The sequence below is a fragment of the Carassius auratus genome, chromosome 47, assembly GCF_003368295.1.
Source record: "Carassius auratus strain Wakin chromosome 47, ASM336829v1, whole genome shotgun sequence".
Taxonomy (NCBI): Eukaryota; Metazoa; Chordata; class Actinopteri; order Cypriniformes; family Cyprinidae; genus Carassius; species Carassius auratus.
Genome location: NC_039289.1, coordinates 4170459 through 4185874, shown reverse-complemented (window position 1 = coordinate 4185874; position 15416 = coordinate 4170459). Strand labels below are relative to the sequence as shown.

The following is a 15416-nucleotide window of genomic DNA, read 5'->3' as shown; positions in this document are numbered from 1 at the left end:
TTAATTTTTAACATCCTGGATGTAGATAAAGCAGGCTATTTAATTTATGGCATTACATTTAAAATTAACATTTAAAAATGATTGAAATTCCATTGATATCACGTTGATCCTTAGTTCAGTTGAAATTTCAACATTGTTTCAATATTCCTGATAATTGAAATACCATTGAAATTCCGTTGATCTATGGACAGAATTTCAACATTGTTTCAATATTAAATCAGGGTGCAAAATGATGTTGGATCAACATCAGAGTTCGATGTTGATTCAATGACTTAATGTTGACAACGGGATGTTGATTCAGCATAGTTTCAATGACTGTTTGCTATCTGGGCATGGTTTAGCTAGTCTTCCAGTCTGGCCTTTAAATGAACGGATTAGCGAACGGATTAGCAAACAAGCGCCAAAACTCTCTCTAAAACCATCATGATGGTTTAATTGGATTTTCAGGCTGGTCTTAAGTATATTTAGGATGGTAAAAGACCATCAAAATTGTTTTTCTTAATTGGAGTGGCCTATCGTAGTCTTTATTTCAGCTCTTTATTCGACAGTCTGAGATCATTGATTCTTAATTAAATGTTCTTCTCTTTGTAAGGCCACTCAAGTGCGTTCAGCCACTTGTAATGTATAACCTGGCGCGTATCATGTTCTTACACACCTGACAGACGCCAAACGGAACAAGAAAGCAAATTAATTATGTAGTACGTCATTTAAAAGCCATTACTGGCGCAGCTATGGATGTGCGCGTGCCTGCGTGTGAGAGAGAGAGAGCGCGAGAAATAGCTTGCGCGTACACGCGCGTCCCGGTTGCTTAGTTACGCGGCGTTGATCTACTGCAGAAGGTTACTCGAGACAAAAACAAACCAACGACAGACACGTGTTGATTTGAAGAGGGTCGTCGGCCTTTGTCATGTATATTATGCCATGAATAGACCATCTGGAGAACCTTATCTTACAGAGGAAGCGGCTTGCAGTCAATTTAACGAGGACTTTATTTTCGCCTGACGTGTAAGCATTTGACTCTCGACGAGCAATTTTTGGCGAGAGTCACCTCGTCATGGTAACCATCCGAAGTTAAACAATAAAGTGTATGTTTCCTAGCGCTCACGCTCTGTGTGAATAAGAGTTTATGATATGAACTGAATAAGAAAGATAAAACCGTAATGTGGGGAAGAGAGAGTTTTTGTAAAAGAAATGGACATGACATCCAGGAATGGCCGGATGGATGTAAATATGAAGGAGAATTCGTGAATAACCTGAAGCATGGCACTGGTGTCTTCGCATGGCCGAGTGGAGAGGTATGTTTCACTACATGTAACATGATAACTTATTATGCTCTGTTGATTCTAAGATAAAGTTTTAAGTTATGAACTTATTATTACACATTAATTGTTGCACTAACATGTTTGATAAACAATTATACAACGTAAAGTTAAGTAGCTTATTTTGAAAATATCTAGTATGACTATTCCACCTTCCAGATCTTGACTGCATCTAATGTTAATAATTACAATCAACAGTGTCATCATTTTCACAGGCTGCTGAATTTAAATATTCAGTTATTAGAATAAAAATATCAATTATTATTATTATTATTTTATTGTATTTTATTTTTGTGTCAGGCTTGGCATGTTTAAAATTATTATTTATTTGATAATTTTTTGTCTTATTTTGTATTTAAAATTTTTCATTTATATATTCTACAAATAAACATTGAGTAATAATGTTCAAGCCCTTTTTTTATATCCCAAAATCAACAAATTTGAATAAATATAAAATAAACCAGCTCAGATAATATTTAGTTGTAGTTGAATATATATATATGTATATATATATATGTATGTTATCATTTCTGCCCTATCTATCTATCTATCTATCTATCTATCTATCTATCTATCTATCTATCTATCTATCTATCTGTTTATCTGTTTATCTATATATAAATATAAAAGAACATATTTTTATTGCTCTACTCTTCACTGTAAAAATCATTTAGTACTTTCCACTTTGACACTAAATTATTGTCATGTTTTATTCAGTTCTACAAAGGTTCATTTTTTAAGGATTATCGCCATGGGAAAGGCCTGTATTCCTGGCCTGATGGATCCAAATACACAGGAAAGTTTTATTTGAACCGAAAAGAGGGATACGGAATACAGGTTTTCCCAGATGGATCAACTTTTGAGGTGAATAATTCATAGCTCATTAACAATAAGGCTGCTTTTATCAAATAATAGATAGTGAAAGATAATCTCTTCTGCTCCTCTACAGGGTCTGTATCACGCTGATGAACGCTTTGGCCCTGGGGTCATGACTTACCCTGATGGGCGGCAGGATGTGGGTCTTTGGCACAGAGAGAGGTTACTGCAACTCTGCACCACACTGGAGGGCGGCTTCAGTCTCGAGGATTTCCCAGAACACATGAGCAGACTGCCAAAGACACACCTGAAACAACCTCAACGTCCTCTCGATGTGGAGTCAAGCAGAGACACCGATCAGGGTCTGTCAGACGTCGAGGACCGTTTCATCCTGCCTCCAGACATTGAGAGATATTCCACAGATTCAGACCACCTGCCCGTCCCCAGGAGTCTACGCCAGGAACTGGACCTTCACTTTTTTGGGACGAGTGACATCAGCACAGAGCAGCAGTCACCACTGACAGCCGTACCGCTACAGCAGCGCATGAATGCACAAATTCAGAGACACAGGTCAGATGAATGATTTATTTTATTTTATTTTATTCAGTATTTAGTACTTTTAAGATTTTAAAATGTTTAAAAATATGTTTAAAATATTATAGAAAAATAATGTAGAATCATTTTATTTTATTTTATTTCCCAGACAATTGTATTTTATTTAATAATTTAATTCATTATATATATATAATAATTATTATAATTATTATTATTAATATTATAATTGTTTTTTTGTTTTTTTTTACATATACCTTTATTTTATCCATATCATTTTTTTCTCTCACAGATTTGAGACAGGCACATTAGACTGGGATGTCGCAGCAGTGCTGAATATGACCAGGACTCCGTTTGGACCCAAAGGGCCCTTGGAGCTGAACTCCGAGAAGCTGATCAAGAAAGCTTCATGTGGTGAATGCAGGAATGTTTACCGAATTCTCCGAGATGGAAAAGTCCATCCTGACGTGAGTGACGCACGGGGACATACGGCTCTCATAGCAGCCACGGTAAGCTTCGGTTTAAACAAGATCTCAGTAGAAAATGCTAATTGTAAAATGCTTCTCGTCATGTAAACAGTGACTAATATTTGCCAGAAGGTGGCAGCATTGATTTAAATTTTTTCACAGGAACAGTGGATCAATAGATAAACAACAGGTTTCAGATCTTTAATAATGACCCACAGTAAATGCATGCTTGCTGATGATCAGTGAGGTTTGTTGTGTGTCTGTGTAGGTCAACTGTCATGACGATGTCATCCACATGCTGCTGGACAGCGGGGCCGATGTAAATAAGTTAAACGAGGAAGGCATGTCTGCTCTGGCTGTCTGTCATGTCCTCTACTACCCTCTTCAGTCTTTACATGAGACGCTGGCTGAGAGAGTGACACAGAATATCGGCCCTGAGCCACAGGTAATAATACAGAGGGGATGTTAAGGATTCATAATGAGTATTTTGGTTTGCTTGTTCAAAGCATTGTAAGTCGGATAATTTTTCTCCTTCATTTCTTGCTCCTATTTTTTCTTCTTCTGTCCGTTACGCTAAAGATCAAACCTTTGGAAGACGTCTCCCATGAATCTTCTTCAGATCCAGTGACAGGAACACCCAAAGATGACCAAGAGACATTTGAGACGCCAAGAGAAAGCAACCAATTCGACCACGGTCTTGAACCAGAGAACCCCAATGACCTGGAGAAACTTGAAGCTCAAGTAAATGAGGAAATAAATGAAGATGGGATAGTTCCTCAGCCTGATCAACTCGAAGGTTTCAGCGACTCTGAGGAACCTCAACTTCATTATCAGATCAATGAAAATACAGACCCAAACAAGGAGATATTCCTTCAGCTTGAACATGAAGAACCGCATGCTATGTTCATGTCAAAATCTATTCAAGTCTTTGATGATAAAATCCCATTGGGTTTAGTATCATGGCGAGAGAAGGACGCAAAGACAGAAGCTGAGTCAGAGCAAGAGATGATAAATCCGGAGACTGATGAAAACTTGGAGAGGAGCATCAGGTCAGATGATCCTACCTTTGATTCTGCATGTTCTATGGCTAGTTTTCAAATTGACGTCACAGAGGAGATCCTGCAGAAGAGTGCTGAGATCCTGTGCCAGACCGCAACAGTGACTCCAACAGACACCCAGGAGACAGTCCGGAAAATTGCTCTTCTGAAAACAGAGTCAGTAGATTTTTACAGATGTATTTACTGTATCTGAATCTCACAAAATTATATGGGTAATAAAAAAATAAATAAAATGAAATGAAACTTTTTTCATGACAGCTAAGCATATTTTCCTCAAAATATCGTATTTTTCGGACTATAAGTCGCGCCTGAGTATAAGTTGCATCAGTCCAAAAATAGTCATGATGAGGAAAAAAACATATATACTGTATGTCGCACTGGACTATAAGTCGCATTTATTTAGAACCAAGAACCAAGAGAAAACATTACCGTCTCCAGCCACGAGAGGGCGCTCTATGTTTTCAGTGTAGACTACAGGAGGACTGAGAAGCATTAGAGCGCCCTCTTGCAGCTGTATAAGGTAATGTTTTCTCTTGGTTCAATTCTCTTAGTTCATGTCAAATTAATTTTGATAAATAAGTCGCACCTGACTATAAGTCGCAGGACAAGCCAAACTATGAAAAAAAAGTGTGACTTTTAACCGAAAATACGGTATAAATAAAATTAAAACCTAGAATGAGATTTTTAATGTAAATGGCATGAATTATGACGTGTCGTGCATGTTATTTGGTCCTACAAACCCACGTGATTTTAATGAAAATTTGAAAGTTGTTGTGTTGTACTTGGCAATTGTATGGTCTGAAAGACACCGGAATCGATGGACTACTCTTAAGCTTCTGTTGGAGAGAGGAGCAGACCCAAATGCCTCTACCGTCCCCATGCCTGTCATCTTCCTGGCTATCAAAGCTGCCCATGTCAAGGGTGTCCGTCGTCTTTTGGAGTGTGGGGCTCGTACAGACATCTCTCTACTTCCAGAGGTACCTCCGATTTAATGTCATGTATTCATTATCACTTCATTTGACTAGAATATCAACAGCAAGGCATCTATTTGGTCTTATTTCTTTCTTCTCTCTGTGTTCATGACAGCAAAAGGGTCTGTACCCCCTTCACATAGCAGCGGGTTTATGTGGAGCAGAAGGTCCTGAGATCACAGAGCTTCTCCTGCACGCCCTGGCAGATCCCGATGTCAAAGCTCAGGATGCCCATGAAGTCTATGAGCTCGATAAGGTCTGAGTAAATGTTTTGTATAAATATGTTGCAGCACAACATTTTTTTTTTTAACATCTCTAATGAAAGAAACATAAACCCTCAGGACACATTTGAGTCCCAGACCTTTAAAAATCAGCATCTCATGGCCCCTGGACCCGTGGCTAAATTCAGTGGAGCCCCTAATGAACTTCCTCAGGAAGGCGGGAGGACACCACTACATGTGGCCTGCCAAAGAGACAGTGAATATACAGTAAGAATACAATATGATGCTCCTTGGTACAAAACTATATCTGTACATTTATCTGTACACATAAATAAATAAATAAATAAAAGAAGCATTATTTTTCTTTCAGAATGCTAGAGATGTGGTGGCACTTCTCCTTTCTCACAACGCAAACCCCAATAATGTGTGGAGTGGCCATTCACCCCTGTCTCTGGCCATTTCGAGAGGCAACGACCTTGTATGTAATCATTTCTGACATCAATTATTCCGACTGAATCATTTGCAGTGCAGCTATTTGCAAGGAATCGTCTTTTATAGGATAATTAAATACTGTCTGTTTCGAAGACACAGAATGAATGTGGAACATTATTACATTGCATTGACGTGCCGTGTATATTATCACCGCTGTTTTCCCAGGCTGTGGATGAACTGCTCGCTGGAGGGGCTGATCCTAATCTTCCTCTCACTCGTCATGTGGGCAGCGCTCTCTGTGCCCTTGCCAACATCAGCTACGACCGTGGGCCACATCCACGCAACCAAGTCAAGCTGGTGATTTTCCTCAACTGATTATCCTATGTAGTCTTAAGAGAAAATACGTGACCGTGTATACATGAAATATGTGACCCTGGTCTTAAGTCCAATTGTAGCAATAGACAAAAATACTTTGTATGGGTCAGAATTATTGATTTTTCTTTTATTCCAAAAATCATTAGGATGTTAAGTAAAGATCATGTCCCATGAAGATATTTTGTAAATTTCCTACCTTAAATATATAAAAAATTAATTTTTGATTAGTAATATTCATTGCTTAGAACTTCATTTGGACAACTTTAAAGACTATTTTCTCAATATTTCGAGTTTTTTTTTTTTTGCACCCTCAGATTCCATATCTCGGCTAAATATAGTCTGACTCTGATCATAACAAACCGTACATCAATAGAAAAAAGAAAGTTGAAAAAAATTGACCTTTATGACTGGTTTTTGGTCCAGGGTCACTTATGTTTTTGCATAGTGGCTCTGTAGTTGCACTATTCATTACAAATAAAAGTCAAAATATTAACTTTAATGTAGTTAGGTTTAGGAAAAATTCACTCTTGTTTGTTGATTTAACAGAAACATTTATAACAAAATATTATTTCATATGTTTAATAATAATAAAATATATTTTTGTTGAATATATGGAATAATTTATGTTCATTAATATAATAATAAGAATATAGAAATTAGAAATATATTAATATTATTATTAATTATATAAATATATTTACTGATTTTACAATATTTTATTGTAACAAAATTATGTATTTTTAAATTAATTTAATAAAATAAGTAGATTTAATATAATGTTATTTGGAGATATGCATGACTGTTTACAGTTATTAAAGCATCATCTGATTATTTTTTTTCCCTGTATTTTAAGTGTCAATTAGCAGATATGTAACTTGGAAACTGGAAATGGTGTGAGAAATCTAAGCAGCTTGGAGCAAAAAAATAGTACCAAAAGTGACAAAAATGTTAATGAAATTTAAAATAAGAGACTAAAATTGCAATTACTTGAAATTTGTAATACTGAATTATTCTGAAAAAAAAAAATAAAGCAGTTCTTTCTGACATTGATAGACATGTTTTGCATTTAATGTTTCTCAGAATCCATTCATGTCTTTCTTTTACACAAGCTCAAGTTGATCAGTCGACTCGCGTTCAGGAACAGTTTAGCACCTCAAAAGCTAGTCAATCGAATAAATAAAGATAAATAAATGTAGTTATTTCTAATCCCTGTGCTCTGTTTGTTTCTGTTTCACTTGGTTAAGCTGGAGAAGTTGATCAAAGCGGGCGCTGACATCCTCATGCCTGTGGTGGTGGGCGAGGGCCGCAGGTGCGCTGTGGGAACAGTCGTGGATTACGCACACTGCGCATTCCAACAGGTGCAGCTTTTCATCGCCACTTCATCCCATGTTCCAGATCATTTCAAATCTCATTTATCACCTCGAGCAATTATGATCCCCTCACCAGACCGGTTCCGCTTTCCCACCAGAACCAGCGCATGGCCCACACCCCGTACCATGCCCTCAACAAGCATGAGAGACAAGTCTATAACACCCGCCGGCAGTTGCTAAGCCTCATGGGAGATCTGCTGAGACAGGCGGTGATAAGAATGGAGAAGGAACGGAGCCAAGATGTACTCAGTGAGACTGACTGATCGTTTCTATAAATGCACAGCACTTTATGGATTTTGTCTCACTGCTTTCAGGGTTTGTGCATCCGTTCAAAGGAGTTAGTGTCCTATCGATTGAAATCACAGGATGCTCACTTTTGTGTTTGTCTGTTGTTCTGTTCGTCTGTTGTAAAAGATTTAATAGAACATTATTTGTAGACATGCTGGACTTCAAAAGCCTTTTACAGCATCATCTATATTCAAAGAAGCAAAACTCATTTTAAGTTTCACTCAGTTTACAAATCCCAGGTTGCTAATTTGTGTGTTTGTGTTGTTTGAGGTGTCAGTCCCACAGAGAAGCTTCTATGTTCCGGATCAGGAATGACACCGAGTCTGCTGAGCTCTCCTGAGGAGAACAACAGTACCCTCTTCAATAAACGCATCAGTCAGAGAGTGCAGAGGTACTTCACTATTACACACTGCTGCAAACCAGTGTCTGTGGTGTTTGTGTTAACTGTGTGTCTTTCAGAAAGCAACGCTTCAAATACTGCTATGAGTGCGGCCGATCAGTGGGTGTGCAGCTGTCGGCCTGTAGCCGCTGTCGTGAGGTCTTTTACTGTAGCAAGACCTGCAAAACCAAAGCGTGGGATGAGCGCCACAGAGACGAGTGTGTCCGTGTGCCAGGTTGGTAGCAGGTCTCAATCGACTTGGTCTTGTTTTCCAGCATAAAACAAGAACAAATGTATTTAAATTACATATGATAGTAAAAAAAAAAAATTGTTTTTAATTTTGATAATTATAACTGACAATTAAGAAAAATCCCAAATTCAGTATCTCAGACAATTAGAATATTACTTAAGACCAATACAAAGAAAGGATTTTTAGAAATCTTGTCCAACTGAAAAGTATGAGCATGAACAGCACTCAGTACTTAGTTGGGGCTCTTTTTGCCTGAATTACTGCAGCAGTGCAGCGTGGCATGGACTCGATCAGTCTGTGGCACTGCTCAGGTGTTATGAGGGCCAAGGTTACTCTCATAGTGGCCTTCAGCTCTTCTGCATTCTTGGGTCTGGCATATCGCATCTTCCTCTTCACAATACCCCATAGATTTTCTATGGGGTTAAGGTCAGGTGAGTTTGCTGGCCAATTAAGAACAGGGATACCATGGTCATTAACCCAGGTACTGGTAGTTTTGGCACTGTGTGCAGGTGCCAAGTCCTGTTAGAGGATGAAATCTGCATCTCCATAAAGTTGGTCAGCAGCAGGAAGCATGAAGTGCTCTTAAACTTCCTGGTATACGGCTGTGTTGACCTTGGACTTCAGAAAACACAGTGGACCAACACCAGCAGATGACATGGCACCCCAAACCATCAATGACTGTGGAAACTTTACACTGGACCTCAAGCAACATGGATTGTGTGCCTCTCCTCTCTTCCTCCCTCTGGGACCCTGATTTCCAAAGGAAATCCTAAATTTACTTTCATCAGAGAACATAAATTTGGACCACTCAGCAGCAGTCCAGTCCTTTTTGAAGCAAGACGCTTCTGATACTGTCTGTTGTTCAAGAGTGTCTCGACACAATGAATGCGACAGCTGAAGTCCATGTCTTGCATATGTGCGTAGTGGTTTTTGAAGCACTGACTCCAGCTGCAGTCCACTTTTTGTGAATCTCCCCCACATTTTGTTTCACAATCCTCTTCAGGGTGCGGTTATCCCTGTTGCTTGTAAACTTTTTTTTCTATCACATCTTTTCCTACTCTTCCCCTCTCAATTAATGTACTTGGAGACAGAGCTCTGTGAACAGCCAGCCTCTTTTGCAATGACCTTTCGTGTCTTGCCCTCCTTGTGCAAGGTGTCAATGGTCGTCTTTTGGACAACTGTCAAGTCAGCAGTCTTCCCCATGATTGTGTAGCCTACAGAACTAGACTGAGAGACCATTTAAAGGCTTTGCAGGTGTTTTGGGTTAATTGGCTGATTAGAGTGTGACACCAGGTGTCTTCAATATTGAACCTTTTCACAATATTCAAATTTTCTGAGATACTGAATTTGGGATTTTCCTTAGTTGTCAGTTATAAACATCAAAATTAAAAGAAATAAACATTTGAAACATATCAGTCTGTGTGTAATGAATGAATATTATTTACAAGTTTCACTTTTTGAGTGGAATTAGTGAAATAAGTAAACTTTTTGATGATATTCTTATTCTAATGTATGTATGTGTATATACACAAATGTTTATTTACAAAATTCAATATATAATTATGCGTTATTCAAATGAAAACATTTCTCTCAATATTCTCATTAAAGTGAAATATTGGCATTTTATTTATGTATTTAAAAAAGTACAATCTGTATAAATGAAATAAATAATTTAAACAATTATGAAAAAATAAATAAATAATTAAATCCATAAAAATCAGTCCTTTAAACAAGGTCAGTTGCATAAGATAATAATTGTTTTTCAGGAATACATATTTTATATATTAATTAATGTTTTATTTTTATTACCTTGTGGGTCAAACTTGATATTATACATCAAAAGTTTGGAATTTTTTCTTTATGATTTCTGAAGGACACGAGTAATAGCTGCTGAAAATTTAACTTTGCATCACAGGAATAACATGAATTCTGCCATGAAATAATTTACAAATAAATGATGAGAAAAGGTTTGCATGCACTATATGAAGCAGATTTGTTGTGTGTGAGCAGAGGATTTGTTTTTAATGGTCTTATGGGATTTCATTTTACTCTTGATAGAAAATACATAACCAATATTTTCTGTTTATTCAGGATCTGATACAATGGGAATTATAATCTCAAAATATCAGATGATTAATTGGCCAGAATATTGGTTTATTATTATAATTAACTAATGTAATGCATAATGTTTTTGTTGTTTTCACAGCAGTCAGTGGAAAAAGCTTCAGAGATAAATGTGCATCTATCGGACCATGTTCACCTCTGTCCACCAAAGACACTAAAGGCAAGACCTTCCACCTGAGCTTGACCCCAGAAATACAGGAATATGACCCGAACGAGAATTACAGCTTTATTTAGAACATGTTTCAAAGGCCAGTGAAACTTAGCTGTGTAAAATGTTACAGCGTCACATTTCAAAATGAAAAGAATGAGACTTTGACTTGTGCAAGTTCACGGTCTGGTAGAAATGAAAAGAAATGATTAAAAAACACACAATTTATTTGAACAAATGTGCATGTTTATTATATAAAATAGACCAAATTTATAAAGCCATACCTCAAATAAAATGCTAGTGCTGAAATATGACAAAATCAGATGTTCCATAATCCACATCTCTGAATGGCCTTGTGTGCTCAATCTGTCACTGTCATATGAAACACATTACGCTTGTGTTTGAGTCCTTCTCAAGGTCCATTCATTGAGTCATGCAATCGACTAAGAGTGTGCTTTTCATTTATATCGGACAACCAAGTACAAAAACAAACCTCCCTGTGACAGAGATCGAACACTGTCACGTACATTCTCAACCGCGTTTATGTACCACAACTTTTTACATGTTGTATCTGACAAAACCAGGTCCTTGTGCATTCAGCTCTAGTTGTGCTTTAAAAAAAAATCAGAAACGTGTAGATCATTTAACACCTTTAAATGCAACATTCAGTGTCTGTATGCTGATATAGTGTAAGACATTCTTCTAGGAATGTTTTTTTTTTTGTCTGATCAAACATTCCAAAAAATCGTAACATTGTGTTCGTATATCTGATTCAGCTCCTTGGAATTGTTTTAAAGCGTCACTGTCACAAGTCTAATTAATCATATTGCTCTGGAATCGTGAAATTGTCACTGTGCCTTACGAGCTTTTATTAAAAGTAACTTTTTATTTTAAAAGTAAATTCTGTAAATGACCGCATCCCATTGGCTTTGGCTATAATGAAATTCCATTCAAGGCAAATCATATTCAAGGCTGACACGTGCTTCTATTTATCTTGCCATCAGTGCTGAAAATACTCCAGAAGTGGCATTACAAATATGAATTTGTACGGAGCCATGAGTTTTCAAATGCAGGTTTGCATTGGGTTGAAAGAAGCAAATATTTTTTTAATTCATGTCCTTCAGACACTAATTGTTTTACATTTAGATTTATTTAAAGATAGTTACATGTCTGGGTCATATTTCTCACCAAAATCAGTGGGAATCAGTTCTTTTTTTTGGGGGGGGGGGGGGGGGTTAATATTATATTAATGAATTAGCTTAACATTCTAACGTTTTTAGAACCATTATGTGTTCTTGTGTGAATTTTTTTTTTCTGCTAAATTAGAAAAATTATGAAACGATTGAAAATTCTTCTTCTCATGATGGTTCTCCTATCGGCAGATATTTAAATCTAATAAAAATGTAAATAATTTTGCTCATTTTAAAAATGTTTTGATGTGGGACATTTGGAAAATATTAAGAAAATGTTAAATAATAATTATGAAAATAATTACTAAGAAATGCAATAAAAACCGGCTATATTTTCTTTTATGCAAAATCATTTCTTTTTTCTTTTGATGTTGGTGTGAAAACATTTCCGGACAGATCCTGATCTATTATTGCAGCTTGCTATCATACAAAATAATTGCTCAACCAAGTGAATCACAGTAAAAAAAAAATAAAATAAAAACCACCATATATAATTCCAATTACATACTGTACCGTAATTCCTCAAATAAAAGCTGGGCCTTTATTTACTTGAACTGCAGAAGGTAACAGGCTTTTATTTGAAACAGGCTTTTATTTTAAATTAAAAGCGATAGCGTTCCAGTGGACAGAGATCATAACATTAGCACAGAATCAGTTCAGAATCAATCACCAAAAGAACCAGTTTGGTTCAGACGCGCTCTCTGTCGGTCTGCTTCACGCTGAATCACGCATGCGCAGTATCATCAGCTCCTCGGTTCTCGAATCAGACGCGTCCGACAGAAACGGTTCTCGATTCAGTGTACTGGTGATCCGAAAACCGATGCAACCGGTTCTTGACTCGAGAACGTGAAACGCTCCGGCAGTGGGCATGTACGTTCATTATCTGGCTCTGCAGCACAAAATTTCCCCCAGCCTTTATTTGTCCGTGTTGACCACGCCCCCGGCCACTATCAGAGGCCTGGCGTTTATTTGACTACCGGTTTTTATTTGAGGAATTACGGTAATTCATCAGATATTTAGCAATTCTGTATTTCAATTCATTTTTTTACATTCAAAGGTAAAAAAAAGAGAGCAAGATATCAATTGATGTAACAAGTCAGCTCTTAAATCTGATGTATATTACAAAACATAAAAATACACAGAAACAAACTTCCTTTTTCACCTATTCTTGTCATATTTATGAGGAATTAAAATGTCCATTCCCTCAAAAGGTTCCTTTTTTTTCTTTTGGCAATTTTTATGCGTACCTTTTAAAATGTTTATCTATTCTTTTGAAACATTCCTTGTCATATATCGCTTTCCTGACTCAGATCCCAAAGTTCAATTTAGTGTCTCCATTATCGTCTCAGCAGTAGAGTCGCGAGTAACAGAACCAGTAAGATGATGGAAGGCTGAATCTGGTTCCCGGATCCAATGACTCTTTTGTTTTCAAGGAGTCTGACAATTTTCGTCCCAATGACTGGAGGTGTATCACACAGGTAGTCCGCACACAAGCCGCTTCCTGAACCACTGAAACCATCACCTAGAAACACATCACGGAAAAAACATGATGAATACTTTGGTGCAAAACAGGTCACAGAAGTAATGTTTGCTATAATTATCACGTCTTTTATTTTTAGTTAGCTCTTTAGCATTTTAGCTGCTTACTTGTGTCTTGGAAATCTACATCGTTGCCATTGAGTGCGTTTTTCAGGCGATTTGACATGATCTTCAGCAGCATGATCTGTTGACGTATAGTCCTGTCTGGCATGGTGATGTCGATCTCTACCTCTGGGTTGTCAAACTGATAGGCCAGTCCATCTCCTACGACCTCTTGGAGGTATCTGCAGAAAAATCCATTTTCCAGAACCATGTCAATCACGCACATTTTGTAAATAGCTCTTGTATTACATTTTTCACCATTAACGACCTTGCACTGAAAAAAAAACCAAGCTTGTACATCAATAATATAAAATGGATAGTAGTGTGTCATGCTATGCAAAACTTGCTGCTACAATACTAAATGGTTTTAGCACATTTCTAAGGTGCTCAAATCGGTTTTTATCATGTTGCAAAAGAGTTTGATTGGTTTTAATGCATTGCTGTGTGGTTGCTAGGGTCTAGGTCAAGGTCAAGGTGGTTTTAATGCGATGGTTTTAACAGTTAGTATATTGCTATGGTATTCTGAGTGATTTGCTATGTGGTTACTAGGGTATTTTAGCTGTATGTCGTCATGTCTCTGATATTCTAGTCTTTAGATTTGGCTTAAGTCCCTCCTTAAATGGAAGTGTGTACCATTTTGTTTTCATTGTAAACCTCATTCAGTGATTAATCACTTCTGATGACTTTGGGCCATGGGTGTTCAGTTCTGTGGCAGTGATACTAAACAATCAATTTAACAAATTTGGCTGCAAAAAGTGAGACCTGTGCAGTTTTAAGAAGTTTGCCATCATTGACCATGAGTAACAATCTATAAATTCATAATGTGTGTACATCTCAAAAGTCATCCATCAAAATCCTGCACAACTTTTTGCCTTTAAAAGCACATAAATTGATTGATTATATAAAAATTGTCCCCATGTAACACATTCTGACCAGTTGAATGGACACCTCTCATCATATATTTTCTATTATAATGTAATACCTGTCTTTTGTGTTGCCGTTCCAGCAATTGTCACTGCTGGTTGAAGATACTGTTCTACCTCTGCACAGAGCCGAAGGGAGTTGAATCCAGTAATTCTGCATTTCCTCAAGTTTATTGGACACGTCTGTGACCTGGGAATTGCACACACACTTCAATAACATTGTATAAAACTCATAAAAGTTGGTCAAAAGTGGATACTGCCAAATATGCCCACACCTGCACCTCCAGTCTTGCTGCAGATTTTGGGCTGGGTTTGTAATCCAGGGCAGTAACTGTACTTCCTTTCTTTTTCGGCTCCTCAGATATTGAACTCGGTGTTCCTTCCTCACCACTGTCCCCACAGGCCTTGAAAACCTGAAACGCAACACCAACTTTCGTTTATAGTTGTATAAACGGTCCTTACGTGGTCAATAAATCTTTAAACTGTTTAAACTGAATGAATACAACCTAATCCCACAAGTTTAAAATAGATGCTTATTTCAGTGTCTTAACCTTGCTGGTATAGATCTCCATGTTCTCCTGCAGGGTGAGAACAGCCTCTGAGATTCGCACAGGAATTGAATAGATCACCGTGTCCATACTGGGCTCAGCACCAAAGCTGGAGGCCACCTGTATCATGGTTTCTAATTGGGGAAAAAAGAGTGTTAATGGTAAATGGACTGCATTTATATAGCACTTTCAACAGACCCATGGCCATCCAAAGTGCTTTACAAGTTGCCTCACATTCATCACTCATTCATACACCGACAGCGGTGTTGTCAGCCATGCAAGGTGCCATGCAGCTCGTCAGGAACAGCTGGGGTTAGGTGTCTTGCTCAAGGACACCTCAACAC

At 37.5% G+C, this 15416-nt stretch overlaps 2 protein-coding genes across 3 annotated transcripts in view; one reads left to right on the top strand and one right to left on the bottom strand.

Annotated features, from left to right (window-relative positions):
* The first annotated feature begins 358 nt into the window (after window positions 1–358).
* ankmy1 (ankyrin repeat and MYND domain containing 1) lies at window positions 359–14727 on the top strand. Of its 2 annotated transcripts, XM_026235772.1 has the most exons (17): window positions 359–1295; window positions 2037–2183; window positions 2269–2705; window positions 2980–3196; window positions 3423–3599; window positions 3734–4368; window positions 5018–5189; window positions 5299–5439; window positions 5525–5671; window positions 5775–5882; window positions 6062–6193; window positions 7456–7569; window positions 7680–7830; window positions 8140–8260; window positions 8329–8483; window positions 10705–10782; window positions 14608–14727. In XM_026235772.1, the coding sequence occupies exons 1-17, from the start codon at window positions 1161–1163 to the stop codon at window positions 14625–14627; spliced, it is 3087 nt and encodes a 1028-aa protein (XP_026091557.1). In that variant the 5' UTR covers window positions 359–1160; the 3' UTR covers window positions 14628–14727. The 2 variants fall into 2 exon arrangements, with proteins under 2 accessions (XP_026091557.1, XP_026091556.1); XM_026235771.1 differs by lacking the exon at window positions 14608–14727 and having other exon boundaries at window positions 361–1295; window positions 10705–11961.
* LOC113064826 (glypican-1-like) overlaps window positions 12770–15416 on the bottom strand; it is a 21265-nt gene continuing 18618 nt past the window's right edge. The window contains exons 5-9 of the mRNA XM_026235774.1: window positions 15076–15206; window positions 14800–14937; window positions 14584–14714; window positions 13608–13783; window positions 12770–13482 (exon numbers count right to left, since the gene is read on the bottom strand). Coding sequence (XP_026091559.1) covers window positions 13298–13482; window positions 13608–13783; window positions 14584–14714; window positions 14800–14937; window positions 15076–15206 — 761 coding nt within the window. The 3' untranslated portion in view covers window positions 12770–13297. The remainder of the gene's footprint in view (window positions 13483–13607; window positions 13784–14583; window positions 14715–14799; window positions 14938–15075; window positions 15207–15416) is intronic.